Below are 20,588 nucleotides of genomic sequence, written 5' to 3'. Positions count from 1 at the left end.
CGGCCTCCTAAAGTGCTGGGATTACAGGCGTGAGCCACCGCGCCTGGCCAAGTATTCCTTATTAATTAGATCCAAGACTCCTTGCTTCCTGGATAAGATCTTCAAAGAAGGCCATCCCTGTCCCTACGGAGTCATTTGGGCCAGTGTAGTCATAGTTAATCAAAACCATTGGCTCCTACTGCTTCAACCTGTACCACCTGCCCCTGGCAGATACGTAGATGGTGGTCATGTCCTCATCCTTTCAAGGACTCGAGAGACTAGTCGCAGTGTGTAGGTTATATATGCCTTTTTCTTCTCTGGCATGTAAGTTGTCACTGCTTTCATCTGCAGGGGCCCAGATGCACTCTTCTTCCTCTACCTTTGTCCCTAGGAATGGTGACAAGTGAGGAAACGTAGTATTTTCTAGACATGATGCTGGGCTCTTCACATCCCATCTCATTAATTACAACTGTCTCCCAGGGTAGATGATGACATCCTCTTTCATAGAAGAAACGGAAATTTCTCTTCATTTTGGTCCGAATCCTGGTTTGGGTTGCCATATACTCCTGAAGTCCATGCTAGAGGCATGCTGGAGGGTGTTTCCCTAGCCCAGTGGTGGGCTAGCCAGCTGCCTGGGGCTGCTAGTGTACCTGATATCACAACCCTGATAGTTAAAGTCCTTTAGCGTCATAAGGACCTACTTGGAAATCTCACTGTTGGTTCCGCCCTAGACTGAACAGTGGCAAGGAGCAAGAAGGTTCCAGATCACATTCAAGCACCACTGTGGTCAGTACTCCAGTGTTACATACCTGTGGATTAGAAATGGATTAAGATTCAAGCAAAATCTACCTTGGCTGAAATCTTTTTTAAAAAATTTGTGGTTTTTGTGCAGTGCCACTGTATTTTTTTATTTTTTTGTTTTTTTGTTTTGTTTGTTTTATTGAGACGGAGTCTTGCTCTCTCGCCCAGGCTGGAGTGCAACCTCCACCTCCCGGGTTCAAGTGATTCTCCTACCTCAGCCTCCCAAGTAACTGGGACTACAGGTGCCCGCCACCACACCCAGCTAATCTTTTGTATTTTTAGTAGACATGGGGTTTCACCATGTTAGCTAGGATGGTCTCGATCTCCTGACCTCTTGATCCACCTGCCTTGGCCTCCCAAAGTGTTGGGATTACAGGCGTGAGCCACCACGTGCCCCGGCCTTTGTTTTTGATTGACACTTAGTAATTGTACCTATTTATGGGGTTCAGTGAGATATTTTGATACATTTATACATTATGTAATGATCAAATTAGACTATTTAGCACATCTGTCACCTCATACATTTATCTTTGTGGTGAAAACATTCAAAATCCTCTCTTCCAGCTATTTTGAAATGTATATTTCATTATATATTATTATATGCTAATATATTTCATAGTACTTGAAATATATATGTATATGTAAGTATTTCAAAATAGCTAGAAGAGAGGATTTTATGTATATATAAAATGTGTATGTATATACATTTTTTTTGAGATAGGGTCTCATTCTCTTGTTCAGGCTGGTGTGCAGTGGCACGATCATGGCTCAGTCATTGCAGCCTCAACCACCTGGGCTCGTGGTATCCTCCTGCCCTAGTCTCTTAAGTAGTTGGGACTGCAGGCGCATGCCACCACATGTGGCTCATTTTTAAATATTTGTAGAGACTGGATCTCACCATGTTGCCCAGGTTGGTCTCAAACTCCTGGGCTCAAGTGATCTCCCGCCCCAGCCTCCCAAACTGCTAGAATTGCAGACATGAGCCACCACACCCTGTCTGAAATATTAAATATTATTAACCATAGTCATTCAACTGTGCAGTAAAACACCACAACTCATTCCCCTATTGAACTGTTGTTCAATTTCTCCCCATGCCCACTCTTCCCTACTCTCCAAAGCCTCCAGTAGGTACTGTTCTACTCTCTGCTTCTATGAGATTAACTTTTTTAGATTCCACATATGACAACGTGCAGTATTTGTCTTTCTATACTTGACCTAATGTCCTCCAGTTTCATCCATTTTGCCACAAAAGACAGGATTTCTTTTTTTTTTTTATGGCCAAACAGTATTACTATATATGTGTGTGTGTGTGTGTTTATATGTATATATTACGTATATATGTATATATAACATATGCGCATATATGTGTATAACATGTATATGTATATATGTTATATATACACGTATACGTATATACGTGTGTGTGTGTGTATATACATTCCACATTTTCCTTCTCCCTCCATTCATTGATGGACATTTAGGTTGATTCCGTATCTTGACTATTGTGAATAGTCCTACAATAAGCACAAGAGTGCCAATATGCCTTTGAAATCCTAATTTCATTTCCTTTGGATAAATACCCAGTAGTGGGATTGCTGGATCATACGATAGTTCTATTTTTAATCTTTTAAGGAATTTTTATACTGTTTTCCAAAATGGCTGTACTAATTTACATTCCACCAGCCGTGTACAGGAGTTCCCCTTTCTCCACATTCATGCCAGCATTTATTTTTTGTCTTTTTGATAATAGTCATTCTAATTGGGGTGTGGTAGTATCTCAGTGTGGTATTGATTTGCATTATTCCGATGATTAGTGATATTGACCATTTTCTCATGTAGCTATTGGCTCTTTGTATGTCTTTTAAGAAATGGCTATTCAGGTCTTTTACCTATTTTTAATTGGATTATTTGTGTTTTCTGCTCTGCTATTGAATTTTGTTTGAGTTTCTTATATATTCTGGATATTCATCCCTGTCAGATGTGTAGTTTGCAGATATTTTCTTCCATTCTGTAGATTGTCTCTTCAGTCTGTTGATTGCTGCCTTTGCTGTACAGAAACTTTTTAGTTTGATGCAATCCCATTTGTCTGTTTTTGCTTTTGGGGTCTTATACAAAAGACCCTTCCCTTGCCCAGACCAATGTCCTGAAATGTTTCCCCTATCTTTTCTTCTAGTATTTATATTTGTTGTCTTATATTAAGTCTTTAGCCCATTTTGAGTTGATTTTTTTAATATGGTGAGAGATAGGGGTCTAGTTTCATTCCTGGACATGTAGATATCCAGTGTTCACAACGCCATTTATCAAAGAGGCTGTCCTTCACCAGTGTGTATTCTTGGCATCTTTGTCAAAAATAAATTGGTTGTAAATACGTGGATTTATTTCCATGCTCTCCTGTTTTATTGGTCTTTACATCCATTTTTATGGTAGTAGCATGCTATTTTGGTTACTGTAGCTTTGTAGTATATTTTGAGGTCAGAGAGTGTGATGCCCCCAGCTTTGTTCTTTTTGCTAAAAATTGCTTTGGCTTTTGGCATCTTTTATGATTCCATACAAATTTTAGGATTATTTATTCTGTTTCTAAGAAGAATGTCATTGGTGTTTTCACTGGATTGCATTGAATCTGTAGATCACTTTGTAGCATGGACATTTTAACAGTATTAATTTTAATCCATGAACATAGGCTATCTTTCCATTTATGTCCTCTTCAACTTTTTCCATTAATGTTTTTTAATTTTCATTATAGAGATCTTTCACCTCCTTGGTTAAATTTATTCCCAGGTAATTTTTTTGAAAATGTAATTGCTTTCTTGATTTCTTTTTTTCAGGTAGTTTGCTAGTGATGTATAAAATTCTACTGATTTTTATTTGTTGATTTTGTATCCTGCAACTTTACTGAATTTGTTTATTATAACAGTTTTTTGGTAGAGTCTATAGGGTTTTCTATATATAAGTTTATGTCTTCTGCAAACAGAGACAATTCGACTTCCTCCTTTCCAGTTTGAATGCCCTTTCTCTTTCTTTTGGTTAATTGCTCTGGCTAGGGCTGACAGAATTATGCTGAATAAAAGTGTTGAAAGTAGGCATTCTAGCCTGGTGCCACACCTGGAATCCCAGCAGTTTGGGAGGCTGAGATGGGCAGATCACGAGGTCAAGAGATTGAGACCACCCTGGCCAACATGGTGAAACTCTGTCTCTACTAAAAATACAAAAATTAGCCAGGTATGGTGACACGCGCCTGTAGTCCCAGCTACTCAGGAGGCTGAAACAGGAGAATTGCTTGAACCCGAGAGGCGGAGGTTGTAGATCACACCACTGCACTCCAGCCTGGTGACAGAGCAAAACTCCATCTCAAAAAAAAAAAAAAAAAAAGAAATTGGGCATCTCTGTCTTGTTCCAGATCTTAAGAGGAAAAGCTTTCAACTTTTTCATGTTCAGTATGATACTAACTATGGGTTTGTCATACGTGGCTTTGTATTGAGGCACAGTTTCCTCCATACCTAATTTGTTGAGTTTTTATCATGAAGGTATGTTGAATTTTTTTTTTTTTTTTGAGGCAGAGTCTTGCTCCGTTGCCCAGGCTGGAGTGCAGTGGCGCAGTCTCGGCTCACTGCTGCCTTCGCCTCTTGGGTTCAAGCGATTCTTGTGCCTCAGCCACCCAAGTGGCTGGAATTACAGGCCTGTACCACCACATCCAGCTGTTTTTTGTATTTTTAGTAGAGATGGGGTTTCACCATGTTGGCCAGACTGGTCCCAAACGCCTGACCTCGAGTGATTCACCTGCCTCAGCCTCCCAAAGTGCTGGGATTACAGGTATGAACCACTGTGCCCAGCTGGTATGTTGAATTTTATCAAATGGTTTTTCTGCATCTATTGAAATGATCATATGGTTCTTGTCCTTGATTCTGTTGATTTGATAGATCATGTTTATTGATTTGCATATGTTGAACCATCCTTTCATCCCTTGGATGAATCCCACTTGGTCAAGGTAAATGATGTTTTTAATATATTGTTGAATTCAGTTTCCTATTATTTCATTCAGGATTTTTGCGTCCATGTTCATCAAGGATATTGGCCTGTAGTTTTCTTTTTTGTTGTATCCTTGTCTGGTTTTGGTATCAGGGTAATGCTGGCCTTATAGAATGATTCTGTAAGATTTCTCTCTTCAATTTTTTGAACAGTGTGAAAAGGATTAGTATTATTTAAATGTTTGGTAGAATTCAGCCATGAAGCCATCAAGTCCTGGCTTTTCTTTGATGGGAGACTTTTTATTACTGATTCAATCTCACTCTTTATTGGTCAGTTCAGGCTTTCTGTGTCTTCATGGTTCAGTTTGGATAGCTTGTGTGTCTAGGAATTTAGCCATTTCCTCTAGGCTTTCCAATTTGTTGGCATACAGTTGTTTATAATAGTCTCTTACAATACTTTGTTTATGGTATTAGTTGTAATGTCTCCTTTTTCATCTCTGATTTGAGTCTTTTTTTTTTTTAGTCTACTATAGGTTTGCTGATTTTGTTTACCTTTTCTAAAAAACAATCTTTGGTTTTGTTGATCTTTTGTATCTTTTTTAGTCACTTTATTTCCATTCTTCTGGTCTTTATTATTTTCTTTGTTCTGCTAATTTTGGGTTTAGTTTATTATTTTCTAGTTCCTTTACATCAGGTTGTTTATTTGAGATCTTTCTACTTTTTTTTTTTTTAATTGAGGCGGAGTTTCACTCTGACCCCCAGACTGGAGTGCATTGGCACGATCTTGACTCACTGCAACCTCCGCCTCCCGGGTTCAAGTGATTTTTATGCCTCAGCCTCCCAAATACCTGGGATTACAGGTGCCCACCACCATGCCCGGCTAATTTGTGGTAGAGACGGGGTTTCACTGTGTTGGCCTCACCTCCTCACCTCAGGTGATCCTCCTGCCTCCACCTCCGAAAGTTCTTGGGCGTGAGCCACCCGCCTGGCCTGAATGTGATTTTTTTCTTTTTTTAATTTGTTGAGACTTGTTTCGTGGCCTAATATATGGCCCATCATGGAGAATGTTCCATGTGCTGATGAGAAAAATGTGTATTCTGTGGCTGTTGGAGGGAATGTTCTGTAAATGTGTGTTAGGTCCATTTGGCCTAGAGTGCAGTTTAAATCCTGTGTTTCTTTGTTGATTTTCTGTGTGGATGATCTGTCCATTGCTGGAAGTGGGATGTAGCATTCTCTGCTGTTACTGTATTGCAGTCTGTGTCTCCCTTTAGGTCTGATAATATCTGCTTTATATTGTGTGCACCAGTGTTGGGTGCATAGATACCTGAAATCATTACATCCTCCTGCTGAATTGACCCCTTTGACCTTTGTTTCTTTTTACAGTTTTTGGCCTGAAGTCTACTTTATCAAAATGTAGCTACTCCTCTTCTCTTTTTGGTTTTAATTTGCATGGAATATCATTTCTCATGCCTTCACTTTCAGGCTTAGTGTGTCCTTACAGGTGAAGTGAGTGTCTTGTAGGTAACATAGAGTTGGATTTTGTTTTTTGTTTTTTCATCCATTCAGCCACTATGTCTTTTCATTGAAGTATTTAATCTATTTACATTAAAGGGTATTATTGATAGATAAGGACTTACACCTGCCATTTTGTTAATTATTTTCTGTTTGCTTTGCATATTCTTTATTCCTTTCTTTCTCTCTTATTGTTTACCTTTGTGGTTTGGTGATTTTCTATAGTGAGAAGCTTTGATTTATTTCTCTTATTTGTGTGTCTGCTGTAGTTACTTTTTTTCTTCGTGGTTACTATGAGGCTTACATTAAACATCTTATAGTTACAATAGAGTGTTTTAAGCTGATAACAACTTAACGTTTGTCTCATAAAATATTTTTGACTTTTACCCTCCCCTCAAACTTATACTTTTGTTGCTTAATTTACATCTTTTTATATTGTGTGATCCTTAACAACTTGTAGCTGTAGTTACCATTAACCATTTTTTACTTTTAACCTTCATAATGAGGATTTGAAAGATTATATTCCACGGTTATAGCAATGGAGTTTTCTGAATTTGGTAATTAATTTACCTCTGTCGGTGAGATTAGATGATCATATGTTTTCATGATAGTAATTATACTTTTGCTTCCAGTCGAAGCAACTCCCTTAAGCATTTCTTGTAAGGCTAGTCTATTGGTAGTAAATTCTTGCAGCTTTTGCTTCAAGAAATGGGAAAGACTCCGTTTTTCTTTCATTTCTGAAAGATAACTTTGCTAGTAGTTATCTTTCAGCACTTTGAATGTATTATCCCATTCTCTATAAGCCGTTCTTTCTTGGCATGAACAGGTTTTCTGAGAAATCTGTTGATAGGAACCTGCCGGATTCCCTTACACGTGACTTGATCCTTTTCTCTTGCTGCTTTTAGAACTCTCTCTGTCTAACTTCTGATGGTTTCATTATAATGTACCTTGGAGAGAGGACCCCTTTGCCTTGAATGGATTTAGCATGCTGTGAGTTTCATGGATCTGGATACCAATATTAAAATTATGTAACTATGACTAATAGTTGAGTGTGGTCCTAGTATAGTTTGCCCTCAAATAGGTAAAAGTCTATGAGATTTTATTATTATATTCAACTATATACTGATGTACATAAATATTAAATGCTTTATTGTTATAAATTTTTTTTTTTTTTTTTTTTTTTTTTTTGAGATGGAGTCTCGCTCTGTCGCCCAGGCTGGAGTGCGGTGGCTGGATCTCAGCTCACTGCAAGCTCCGCCTCCTGGGTTCACGCCATTCTCCTGCCTCAGCCTCCCGAGCAGCTGGGACTACAGGCGCCCGCCACCGCGCCCGGCTAGTTTTTTGTATTTTTTAGTAGAGACGGGGTTTCACCGTGTTAGCCAGGATGGTCTCGATCTCCTGACCTCGTGATCCGCCCATCTTGGCCTCCCAAAGTGCTGGGATTACAGGCTTGAGCCACCGCGCCCGGCCTGTTATAAAATTTTGAAATTAAAATAAGCATAGTTACAAGCTACAGGATGGCAAAACGCCTTTTTCTTTTTCACTCATCTTTTAGCATCATTGGGTTTTCTTAACTTGAATATATGATTTTAATTCATAAATTTTTTTTATTTAAGGAAAATAAATTTTTAGTGTTTTTTATTTCTCTTCCCTACCTAGAAACGATGGAAAGAACTTTCTAAGGAAGACTTATCTCCTGCCTTTGATCATTCACCAAACAAAATAATGACTGAAAAATACAATGGGAACAGAATAGGTCTAGAAGAGGAAAAACTGACAGGTGACCGATGTACAGGACTTCCCTCTAAAATGCAAGACACAATGGAGGAGAACAGTGAGAGGTAAGCTTTCTATAACTACATGCTGAAAGATGAGGCTTTTTGATTTTAGAAATAAATTTTATGGGATCAGGTGCCATAGGATTTCAGGTATGTAATTTTTATATTAGGAAAATACAATCACGCCTGTAATCCCAACATTTTGGGAGGCTGAGGCGGGAAGATCACTTGAGTCTAGGAGTTTGAGACCACCTGGGCAACATAGTGAGACCTTATCTCTACAGAAAATAAACAAAATTAGCCAGGTGTGGTGATGCGAGCCTGTGGTCCCAGCCACTCTGGAGACTGAAGTGGGAGGATTGGTTGAGCCGGGGAGGTTGAGGCTGCAGTGAGCTGAGATAACCACCACTGCACTCCCAGCTGGGTGACAAAGCAAGACCATGTCTTATAAACAATAATAAATAATTATGTGGATATGATATATGATATGAAATAATATAGGCCCTTTTTTTATTGAATTAATATAACCTTTTTTTTTTCCTCTGTCACCCAGGCTGGAGTGCAGTGGCACAACCTCAGCTCACTGCTCCACCTCCTGGGTTCAAGCGATTCTCCTGCCTAAGCCTCTTGTGTAGCTGGGATTACAGGCGCCGCCACCACGCCCAGCTAATTTTTGTATTTTTAGTAGAGAGACGGTTTCGCCATGTTAACAAGGCTGGTCTTGAACTCCTGACCTCAGGTGATCCAACCGCCTCAGCCTCCCAAGGTGCTGGGATTACAGGCGTGAGCCACTGTGCCCGGCCAAAGAGCCACTGTGCCTGGCCAAATTAATACAACCTTTGTTTCTTACCTGAGGGTATTTGATGACAAAGATGTTCTCAAGGAGCTTTCAGCCAATACTTATAAATAGAAACCAATTCAAAAATCCTTTAAAACAATCATGATTGAGTGTAAAAGTTAATATAATTAGGTGCTAAAATATATGGTATGGTACAGAAAGTAATACGAATATGTGCCATTTGTACTATAGTTATAACGTAACTGATAATATGCCTTTAATAAAACATTTAAACATGTAAGCTTAATTCCATTACTGGAGGAAGAAAAAGGCGTTTTTAAAAAAATCCGTATGACTGTGGCATCTATTCAGAATTTTAAATTACAACTACATTTCTAAGACTGTCTGTCACAGATTAGGAAGCTGGTAACCTGGTATAAGTCACATAGCAAAGTGAATGAGCTTTTTATTTGCTCTCTCCTGCATGTCTGAATACTTTTTCTTCTTCACTTTTTGCCAAACATACTTCTTATTGTGGGGATTTTATCTTGTGGTTGTATTTGTTAGATTGGAATGAAAATAGTCAAGGTCTGCCATACATTATAGCTTCACTGCTCTATTTTCCTAATATAAAAATTAAACGTGAAATTTTATCAGTGCTAATAACATATTCCAATACATAATACATGTATTATTATAGATTACAGTGGAAAAGTTTATTATGGTTTAGCAATGTTATTCCTAATTTTTGACTTCAGTAGTTTTAGACTGCAAAAGAAAGCACGATGTTTTTTGGTTCCTTTTTTCATCTTAAATAGAATACCTTTAAATCAGGAAGTAATAGTTTTAAATTACCTTAACTTTTTCAATAATAAGGCTTTCAGATTCCTAGTGTTATTGCTTTTTTCCCCCTTTTATCTAGTACTATCTGCAGAATTAAATGAAAAACAGGCTTGATGACTGAAATAGCATTCTTAGTATTTCAGAAGTGTTGAGTTTTAATCTACAAAGATTCAGACCAGCCATGTTAATCCCAGTGAGTTAAATCACTCATCCAAGGCTGCGAATACAGAGGAGACTAGAAAAACCACTCCGGAGTTACAGAGTGATTGCCAAAGGCTGTTTTATGGGATCTGTGTGTGTATGTGCCTGTACATGTTTTCACATGTGGTGGCGGTGTTTTCTTCTTTCCCTTTTTTCCTTTCGTGTCTGACAAATGAGACTGGTGCATGTTTGAAAGCAGAGAGAGAGTCCCAACAGAAAAGTAAGTGGAGAAGGCTGATTGCTAAAACAAGGTTACAGAAATAAAAAAGAGGAGGCCGGGCATGGTGGCTCACGCCTGTAATCTCAGTGCTTTGGGAGGCCAAGGCAGGCAGATCACTTGAGGTCAGGAGTTCGAGACCAGCCTGGCCAACATGGTGAAACCCCGTCTCTGCTGAAAATACAAAAATTAGCCAGGCATGCTGGCACACACCTGTTGTCCCAGCTACTTGGGAGGCTGAAGTGGAAGAATTGCTTGAACCCAGGAGGTTACAGTGAGCCAAGATCATACCACTATACTCCAGACTGGGCAACAGAGCAAGACTCTATCTCAAAAAAAGATAAAAAGAACTGTAAAAGAAGAGCATAGGATCAGGGGTGTGAAATAAAGGTTACTCTGAACAGTTTTATTTTTTAATCAGTCCCAGTAATTTTTAATACCTATAGATAGCTTTGCATTAAAGATCCTAATAAGTCTTATTGAAAGAATTTCAACTTTTTTTTTTCCCCTCCAAGATGGAGTCTCGCTCTGTCACCCAGGTTGTTGGAGTACAGTGGCGCAATCTTGGCTCACTGCAACCTCCGCCTCCTGGGTTCTAGCAATTCTCCTGCCTTAGCCTCCCAAGTAGCTGGGATTACAGGCCCCTGCCACCACACCCAGCTAAGTTTTGTATTTTTAGTAGAGACAGGGTTTCACCGTGTTGGCCAGGTGAAACCTCCTGACCTTGTGATCCTCCCACCTCAGCCGCCCAAAGTGCTGGGATTACAGACGGGAGCACCATGCCTGGCCAGAATTTCAACTTTCAAAAGAAATAGAACACAGTACTTTCTTGTATTCATTTTCATTGTTGAATATCCTCCAAAGCAGTGTTTTTCAAATTGAAGGTCAAATCACATAGTTGTGAAGTTTATTGGATTATAAACATTTTAAAAAATTATCAGCATATCAAAAATAACAACATGAATTTAACAGATGCTGGCGAAGTTGTGGAGAAAAAGGAAAGTTTAAACGCTGTTGGTGGGAGTGTCAATTAGTTCAACTATTGTGGAAGACAGTGTGGTGATTCCTCAAAGACCTAAAAACAGAAATACCATTCAACCCAGCAATCCCATTACTGGTCTACACCCAAAAGAATATAAGTCATTGTACTATAAAGACACATGCACGTGTATGTTGATTGCAGCACTGTTCACCATAGCAAAGACATGGAATCAATCTAAATGCCCATCAATGATAGACTGCATCAAGAAAATGTGGTACATATACAGCATGGAATGCTATGCAGCCATAATAAAGAACGAGATCATGTCCTTTGTAGGGGCTTGGATGGAGCTGGAGGCCATTATCCTTAGCAAACTAATGCAGGAACAGAAAACCAAATACCACATGTTCTTACAAGTGAGAGCTAAATGATGAGAACACATGGACACATAGAGGGGAACAACACACACTGGGGCCTGTCGGAGGGTGGAGGGTGGGAGGAGGGGGACAGTCAGGAAAAGTGACTAATGGGTACTAGGCTTAATACCTGGGGGATGAAATAATCTGTACAACAAACCTCCGCGACACAAGTTTCAAGCTTACATAACAAGCCTGCATGTGTATGTACCCCTGAACTTAAAAAAGAATTTTAACCTGTTTTTGTACATGTATGTGTGATGTATAAATTCCGTATATTTACATATACATTGTGTACATATGTAAGTGTGTGTGTGAGGGTACTCTGTTGTGAGGCTGTTTCTTACTGTAGGTTACAGTCTGAGTTTGAAAGCCAGTATTCTCAATTACAGTCCAACCCAGAAACCCAGTTCACTGAGAGTGAGAAACAACTTGGACATATGAAAAGTCTGGAGCAGGCAGAGTGGCTCATGCCCGTAATCCCAACACTCGGGGAGGCTGAGGCGGGTGGATCACTCGAGCCTAGCAGTTCAAGACCAGCCTGCACAACATGGCAAACCCTGTCTCTACAAAAAATACAAAAATTAGCCACATGTGGTGGTACATGCCTGTAGTCTCAAGGGAGGCTGAGGTGGGAGGATTGCTTGAGCCCAAGAGGTTGAGGCTGCAGGGAGCCATGATCACACCACATGATCTTCTGTGGGCAAGGGTCCACGGGAGGCATTCCCGTTGATTAATGGCCTAAGTTGCATAAATATAAATATATGGGAAAACCTGGGCAGGTCCCACTTGGCAAGTGATTACACAGACTAATTTCTTTAGGCCCCACTAGGAAGAAAAGATTTTATCACAAATCGAGAGTAGTCTGTCATTCTCTGGAATTGTGTTCTTAAATTAGATAAAGGCATGCCTTGGTATTTGTCTCTGGTCCATTCCTGAATCATGTAGTGCACTTTTGGAAAGCAAAAACCTCCATTCCATTCTTTTAAATGATCTCAGCCCAACCAGAAAGCATAATCAGTTCCCCCAAATATAGTACAAAACCTTTTAAACTCCTATATAGCATTTAAAGCACTAATTATGTAATCATATAACACTTAATGGACTCATTATTGGGCTTACATGGTAAATGACAAAATACTAGATAAAAATTATAATTGCCTTTTATACTGCAATGAAAATAAAAAATGAAATAATATGTTAAAGATTATATCTAAATTGGAAGCTTGTTACCGATACCCCCAGGCTCCTGGCAAAAGCTGAGAAAGGGCCCATAGGAGGCTAACCCCTCTCTGGTTTTATACATATTTTGCCTACACTTGAACACAAATGTTTTTCACTAGCAGGTACATGCGTATTTGTGATAGTGAATTTTCAATTCAGAGAGTGAATTCTGAGTAAGAATTTTTGCAAGTCATTATAGCAAATATTCAGATGGAGTTCAGACAGCCAGGGATACCTGTGTATATGATAACAAAAAGTGAAAAAGACATGAGAAAGCACCATAAGATGAACAAAAATAGCAAAACACAGTCCATCCTCAAGTTGCGGAATATGTTATGAAGATAAAACAAGTACCCAAGTTAGCACATTATTAGTAAATAATAAATTACTTCAAATTAAATGCCATAAGAATAGAAGGGCTAGAGGGGGTGGAGCGAGGATAATTGAGTATAATTGAAATGAGAGGACAGGAGAGAAGGGAAGGTTTCTATTTTAGTGGGGGAACAAATTTGGAGAACAGTAAAAAATGGCAAGAACAAAGTTCTGCATAGCAGGAGAATATTGGCAAGCACTTGTGTGGACATGTGTTCTCAGTTCTCTTGGGTACATATCTAGGAGTGGAATTGCTGGGTCATATGGTAACTCTATGTTTAACTTTTTGAGGGGCTGTCAAAAGCTGTTTTCTATGGCAGCTGAACCATTTTACATTCCCACTAACAATCTCTTGGGGAGAGAAGGTTCCAGTACACCAAAGAAGTGTAACATTGATTAAAGTATTCTAATACATAGTTCAATTCAGATTTCTCTTGTCTGAAAGGTTCACCATATAGCTTTTTTAATAAACAGATTTATGGAAAGATAATTTATATACCATAAAGTTTACTCCTTTAAAGTATACGATTCAATGAATTTTAATACATTTACCAAATTGTGTAGCTGGCACCACGATCTAATTTGAGAACATTTTCCTGATCCCAACTTCTGTAGCTGTTTAAAAAATATTTCAAGATTAATCAAAGATTCATACTGTATTTAGTTGATGTGAGTCTTTGGTCTCCTTTAATCCCTACCTTTTTCTTCCTTCCTTGACATTTGTATTTTTGAAGCTTCTAGACCAGTTATCTTTTAGAATGCCTCATGCAATGCATTTCTTTAATCTTTATTTATCATAGTTAAATTCAGGTTAAACATCTTGACCAGGAAAAAAGTAGTCTCAATGTAGGAGACATTGAAGAGGGATTTGAGATTTTTAAGCACTATTGTGCACTGGGCCCTGTAACCAAAAAAGAAAAGTTTTAAATCAAGCTGCATGTCTAGGAGTATGCTCTAGAAAAATTACCATGGCAATAATATTTAATTTGAGGGTAGGGAAGCTAGTTAGGCCTTTGCTGTAATACAGAAAAGTGAAAAGAGGGGATGGAAGAAATAGTAACCTACATGTTGCCATTGGCCGTTTTTTTTTTTGTGTGTGTGTGTGTGTGTGTGTGTGTGTGTGTGTGTGTGTGTGTGTTTTTGAGACGGAGTCTCGCTCTGTTGCCCAGGCTGGAGTGCAGTGGCCAGATCTCAGCCTCCCGAGTAGCTGGGACTACAGGCGCCTGCCACCTCGCCTGGCTAGTTTTTTGTATTTTTTTAGTAGAGACGGGGTTTCACCGTGTTAGCCAGGATGGTCTCAATCTCCTGACCTCGTGATCCGCCCGTCTCGGCCTCCCAAAGTGCTGGGATTACAGGCATGAGCCAACGCACCCGGCCTTGTGTGTGTTTTTTATAGAGAGGTAAGATCTTGCTGTATTGCACAAGCTGGACTTGAATTCCTGGGCTTAAGCCATCTTCCTGAGTAGCTGGGTGGCATTATTTTTTTTTTTTTTTTTTTTTTTGAGACGGAGTCTCGCTCTGTCGCCCAGGCTGGAGTGCAGTGGCCGGATCTCAGCTCACTGCAAGCTCCGCCTCCCGGGTTCACGCCATTCTCTGGCCTCAGCCTCCCGAGTAGCTGGGACTACAGGCGCCTGCCACCTCGCCCGGCTAGTTTTTTGTATTTTTTAGTAGAGATGGGGTTTCACCGTGTTAGCCAGGATAGTCTCGATCTCCTGACCTCATGATCCACCCGTCTCGGCCTCCCAAAGTGCTGGGATTACAGGCTTGAGCCGCCACGCCCAGCCAGCATTATTATTTATATAGAACAGGACTAAGTATCTTGGGAGTCAAGAGACTTTCCATTGAAACAAAATTTCTGAGACCAGATGCAGTGGCTCATGCCTGTAATCCCAGCACTTTGGGAGGCTGAGGTGGGCGGATCACTTGAGATCAGGAGTTCGAGACCAGCCTGGCCAACATGGTGAACCCTCATCTCTACTAAAAATACAAAAAAAATTAGCAAGGCGTGGTGGTGCACGTCTGTAATCCCAATTACTTTGGAGGCTGAGGCAGGGGAATTGCTTGAACCCGGAAGGCGGAGGTTTCAGTGAGCCAAGATCATGTCACTGCACTCCAGCCTGGGCAACAGAGCAAGACTCCTTCCCCCACCCAATCCCCCCACCCCAAAAAAAAAAAAAATTCTGTATCAACTATGAAAATGGGAGCTAGAAATGTGTATGGTCAAAGAAAAGAATAGGTGCTCCCACAACAGAACAGAACATTCATGGAAATATTAGATAGATAGCTTTTATAAGAGCCTTAACCGTCAAACATGACCAGGAAAGGGGATCAGATGCAGGCAGTACCCCCTTGTGTTCCCACTCCTGCTTCTGCTGACTAGTTAACAAAGAAGGAAAGAAAACAGTCATCATTTCACGTTTCCAGAAAGTTCCTTGCTTATTTTCAGGTCCCACTAAAAGCAGTTATCAATATAAAATTGTACCAGGAATGGTTGTCAAGGTACATCTCTGAATCATTTAAGAATATTGAGGCTTTTCTTGGCCGGGCACTGTGGCTCACTCATCTCAGCACTTTGGGAGGCCAAGGTAGCTGAATTGCTTGAGGTCAGGAGTTCGATCAGCCTGGCCAACATGGCAAAACCCTGTCTCTACTAAAAATACAAAAAATTAGCTGGGCATGGTGGTGCACGCTTGCAATCCCAGTTACTCGGGAGGCTGAGGCACGAGAATCACTTGAGCGTGGGAGGTGGAGGTTGCAGTGAACCAAGATTGCACCACTGCACTCCAGGCTGGGTGACAGAGCAAGACGCTATCTCAAAAAAAAAAAAAAATATTGAAGCTTTTCCCCTCATTATTCCTGTGTTCAAGTAGGGTGAAAACTATGTGGATACGGATGGTTTTATTTGCGCCTAGGTCCTCTGTGTTAGAGTACTCAAGTCCTGCCCTGTGTGCACTTCCTTTTACTTGTTTTTATTTCTTCATAGTGCTCTACGGAAACGTATCCGAGAGGACAGAAAGGCCACCACAGCTCAGAAGGTGCAGCAGATGAAACAGAGGCTAAATGAGAATGAACGAAAAAGAAAAAGGTGGTTATATTGGCAACCTATTCTCACTAAGATGGGGTTTGTGTCAGTCATTTTGGTTGGCGCTTTTGTTGGCTGGACACTGTTTTTTCAGCAAAATGCCCTATAAATAAACAATTAATTTTGCCCAGCAAGCTTCTGCACTAGTAGCTGACAGTGCTACATTAATCACAGGGGTTTGTCTGCAGCAAACGCCTCATATCCCAGAAACGGTGCAGTAGAATAGACATCAACCAGATAAGTGATATTTACAGTCACAAGCCCAACATCTCAGGACTCTTCACTGCAGGTCCCTCTGAAACCCAAACTGTAAATGGCTGTCTAAAATAAAGACATTCATGTTTGTTAAAAACTGGTAAATTTTGCAACTGTATTCATACATGTCAAACGCAGTATTTCACCTGACCAACATTGAGAAATCCTTTATCACAGGATTTGCTTTTGGAGGCTATCTGGATTTTAACCTGCACTTGATACAAGCAATAAATATTGTGGTTTTATCTACGTTATTAATGGAAAGAAAATGACATTTAAATAATGTGTGTGATGTATAATGTACTGTTGACATGGGCAGCAACACTTTATATTCTTAAACATTTCAGGGTAAATATATTTTATAAATATCTATTTAATCTTTTGTAGTTAACTGTACTTTTTAAGAGCTCAATTTGAAAAATGTTACATAAAAAAATAAATTGTGTGTTGATTCAATTGTACTGGATACATTTTCCATTTTTCTAAAGAGAAGTTTGATATCAGGAGTTAGAAGTCGGAATAAGCAATTTCTACTATACATTGCACTTCTTTTATGTTTTACAGTTTCCCCCATTTTAAAAAGAAAAGCAAACAAAGAAACAAAAGTTTTTCCTAAAAATATCTTTGAAGGAAAATTCTCCTTACTGGCATAGTCAGGTAACAATTGGTCAAGACTTTTGTAAAGAAATTGGTTTCTGTAAATCCCATTATTAATATGTTCATTTTTCATGAAAATTTCAATGTAGTTGGGGTAAATTATTTAGGAAGCAAAAGTAAGAAGCAGCATTTTATGATTCATGATTTCAGTTTACTAGACTGAAGTTTTGAAGTAAACATTTTTCAGGTTCTTTCTACTTCAATAAATAGTATGATGATATGCAAACCTTACATTGTCATTTTAACTTCTTAATATTTTTTTAAAGCATACTGTTTAATGAATTTAACTGCTCATTTGAGTGCTAGCTTTCTTCAGATTTCAACATTCCATTCAGTGTTTAACTTTTTTGTCTTAAACTTGAAATTGTTGTTGTAAATTTAATTGCTAGGAGGCATGGATAGCAAACATTATTATGAATAGCATACCTTATTTCAGTGGTTTTCAAACTATGCTCATTGGATGTCCAGGTGGGTCATCAAGTTACTTTCAACCACAGCTTCTCTGCCTTGTCTCTTTATGTGCCACTTAAGGTGTCTGCATAAGGCTTAAGTATTTTAAAGGGGGCAGTTATCATTTAAAAACAATTTGGTTGGGCGCGTTGGCTCATGCCTGTAATCCCAGCACTTTGGGAGGCCGAGGCGGGTGGATCACCTGAGGTCAGGAATTCGAGACCAGCCTGGCTAACATGGTGAAACGCCGTCTCTACTAAAAATGCAAAAATTAGCTGGGCGTGGTGGTGCGCGCCAGTAGTCCCAGCTACTCAGGAGGCTGAGGTATTAGAATTGCTTGAACCCAGGAGACGGAGGTTGCAGTGAGCCAAGATCGCACCACTGCACTCCAGCCTGGGCGACAGAGCGATACTCCATCTCAAAAGAAACAAACAGAAAACAGTTTGTGGCCAGGCGCGTGGCTCACGCCTGTAATCCCAGCACTTCGGGAGGCCAAGGTGGGTGGATCACGAGGTCAGGAGATTGAGACCATCCTGGCCAACATGGTGAAACCGTGTCTCTACTAAAAACAGAAAAATTAGTTGGGTGTGGTGGCACATGCCTGTAGTCCCAGCTCCTTGGGAGGTTAAGGCAGGAGAATCGCTTGAACCCGGGAGGCAGAGGTGGCAGTGAGCCGAGATTGCCACTGCACTCCAGCCTGGTGACAGAGCAAGACTTTGTCTCAAAAAAAAAAAAAAAAAAGTTTGAAAACCATTGGTGTAGATAGATATTTTGAATTGATTTGCATAGTCTCCTTGAATGTGTTAAATTATGTTGAAAGTATGAAAGCAGGATGTAGGTGGTACTATATATTAAATAAGATTTATATAACATGTGCCTGTGTCCTGATTCAGTATTACTGTGTCCTGTAACCTTGAAATGGAGAGGAGGTAAGAGGGACATTTTTTTATGTCTGTCTGCATTAAACATGTGTTGAGGCATCCAAGACCCTTCACATTTCAGGTTTTTATTGGTTTAAAACCTCTTTCCGGTTTGTATTGGTTTGTCTTTGCTAAATACAGTATGTTACTCTGCAAGTCACATATAAGTAGACCTTATGACATTTCCAGTTGAAACTAGGCTTGTTTTCGGTACACAGGTGAAGACGTGAGGAAGCCAGTGCCAGGGAGGACGTGCCTCACCCCCCTGCTGGCTGAATGCGCTTCATCCGCTTACGCTTTGCTTTGTGTATGCTTTCTGTCCTTCTGGGTGGTGTCGTGTATATTTTTAAAACCACATTCAGTGTGATGAACACTTGTTGGTACACTTCTAAGGTTAGTCATCTTTCCTTCTCCACGCAGATCCTTGAGAAGGGCATTGACAGTGGATGCGTTAAATAGTGTTCAGTTGTTACCAGTAATCATATTTTTTGGTGGATGTCGTGAAAACACATGACATCGTGTTGTGCCCATGATCATTATCCTGACTTTTTATTTGGTGAGGTGTGCTGGTCAAAGAGACAGACGTGGCTGCCTTCTCTGGTAACAGCCAGAGGAAAAAGTTAGCAATTCTAGATGGGCTCTACAGCTTTAAAAAAACTGGTTGTATCCTTAGGTCCTCATGATATTAAATATTTTCTAATTTTAACAGATTTTAAGAGTCAGATATTATACTTTGACTTGAATGAGGTGTAGTGTTGTGTTGCTTTTTGAATAGGTTAAGGAAGAAAAAATTTTAAAAAACGTTTTTTTTTTTTATTTTCAGGAGTTCGTATCTAGCTCATTTCCACTCATATCTATTTCTGCTAATAGATTGACAGCAACCTTTGGTTTAATGCCGTGTTCTCTAACTACACCAAGAAGTTATATGTTCCTTTCCAATGTTAGCCAAGTATTTATTTTATGTTAGCCTATGACTGACTTTTATCTGTGCTTGCACATACATAGAATGTAAAAATATAATTCTCCATGTTTAATGTATCCATATAAAAATGAAAATACTCATTTTCTGCATTCTTAAAGAGTTAAAAAAAGTAACATGTAATAAGTACATGGAGGACTTTAGAGCAATATAAAGGCCATTTCTTGTGTTGGAGGAGACTTTATACATTTGTCAGGTTTTCTGCCTTTTGGTCCTTTTATGTTCTTAGTCCATTTCATTGTTGTTCTAATGTTTTTACCAAGGAATGAACAAGAAAAGAGAAAGGAAGGAAAAAAAATGTGTTAATTGTTTTCTTTTAATGGTATGTCAGTGGAAGGGGTTCTGACTCTAAGCTAATGTGCACTTGTTGTGCCTGTCCTCTTTGTCTTAAACTAAAGTTGGTGGTATGAATCAAAATGTTTATTGGTTTAAAAAGCAGTTTATGATATGAAACGGTATTCCAGTTTTTATATCAACTCCTTTGCTTTCAACAGTCAGTTCAAAGCACCATTTATTGATCGTTTATTGTATTCCAGACACTGTATTTTTTTCTTTACTTATTACTCTACTTAATCCTCAACACACTTTTATGAAGTAGGTATTGTTGTTAATCGACCTGAAACTGGCATTTCTCCATCCTTTTATGGTGCTGTCATTGAAAAGTCTCAGATGTGTAACATGTACTAGAATTAGATAATTCTCAAAGAAACACTGCAACTGCAACTCATTTCCCTCTGAGAAAAAATACCACTGACTAGATTACATATCTAGTTCCAGACCAGAATCTACTGCAACTCATTTCCCTCTGAGAAAAAATACCACTGACTAGATTACATATCTAGTTCCAGACCAGAACCTGGTGGTATTAAAAGTGTTTTGGTTGACTGTTCTATACCATAATGAGTACCTACATTCCCAAATTGCCTGCCTGGTTATTGTACAGACTTAAAAATCTAGTCTGCCTTGATTTTTACTTTTCAGATACAGATGTTTAAACAGATTTTTGCTGGGCACAGTAGCTCACACCTGTATTCCCTGAACTTTGGGAGGCCAAGGTGGGAGGATTGCTTAAGCCCAGGAGTTCGATCAAGATCAGCCTGGGTCTCTACTTTTAAAAAAAAAAAAAAAAAAAAATTTTAGCTGAGTATGTTGGCATATGCCTGTAGTCCCAGCTACT

General features: G+C 39.4%; 1 protein-coding gene across 6 annotated transcripts in view; it reads left to right on the top strand.

Annotated features, from left to right (window-relative positions):
- Window positions 1–20,588, top strand: part of LOC105478932 (protein tyrosine phosphatase non-receptor type 2) — a 100,662-nt gene that overhangs the window by 74,950 nt on the left and 5,124 nt on the right. For 4 of the 6 annotated variants that reach the window (XM_071085732.1, XM_071085735.1, XM_071085736.1 and 1 more), the window contains 2 exons: window positions 7,917–8,098; window positions 16,052–16,510. In XM_071085732.1, coding sequence (XP_070941833.1) covers window positions 7,917–8,098; window positions 16,052–16,259 — 390 coding nt within the window. In that variant the 3' untranslated portion in view covers window positions 16,260–16,510. Of the gene's footprint in view, window positions 1–7,916; window positions 8,099–16,051; window positions 16,511–16,969; window positions 17,063–20,588 lie in introns of those variants that run through there. The other 2 variants (XM_071085733.1, XM_071085734.1) reach the window with 2 other exon arrangements.

This window comes from Macaca nemestrina, chromosome 19 (genome assembly GCF_043159975.1).
Source record: "Macaca nemestrina isolate mMacNem1 chromosome 19, mMacNem.hap1, whole genome shotgun sequence".
NCBI classification, from domain to species: Eukaryota; Metazoa; Chordata; class Mammalia; order Primates; family Cercopithecidae; genus Macaca; species Macaca nemestrina.
This window is presented reverse-complemented; position numbering and strand designations above follow the sequence as displayed.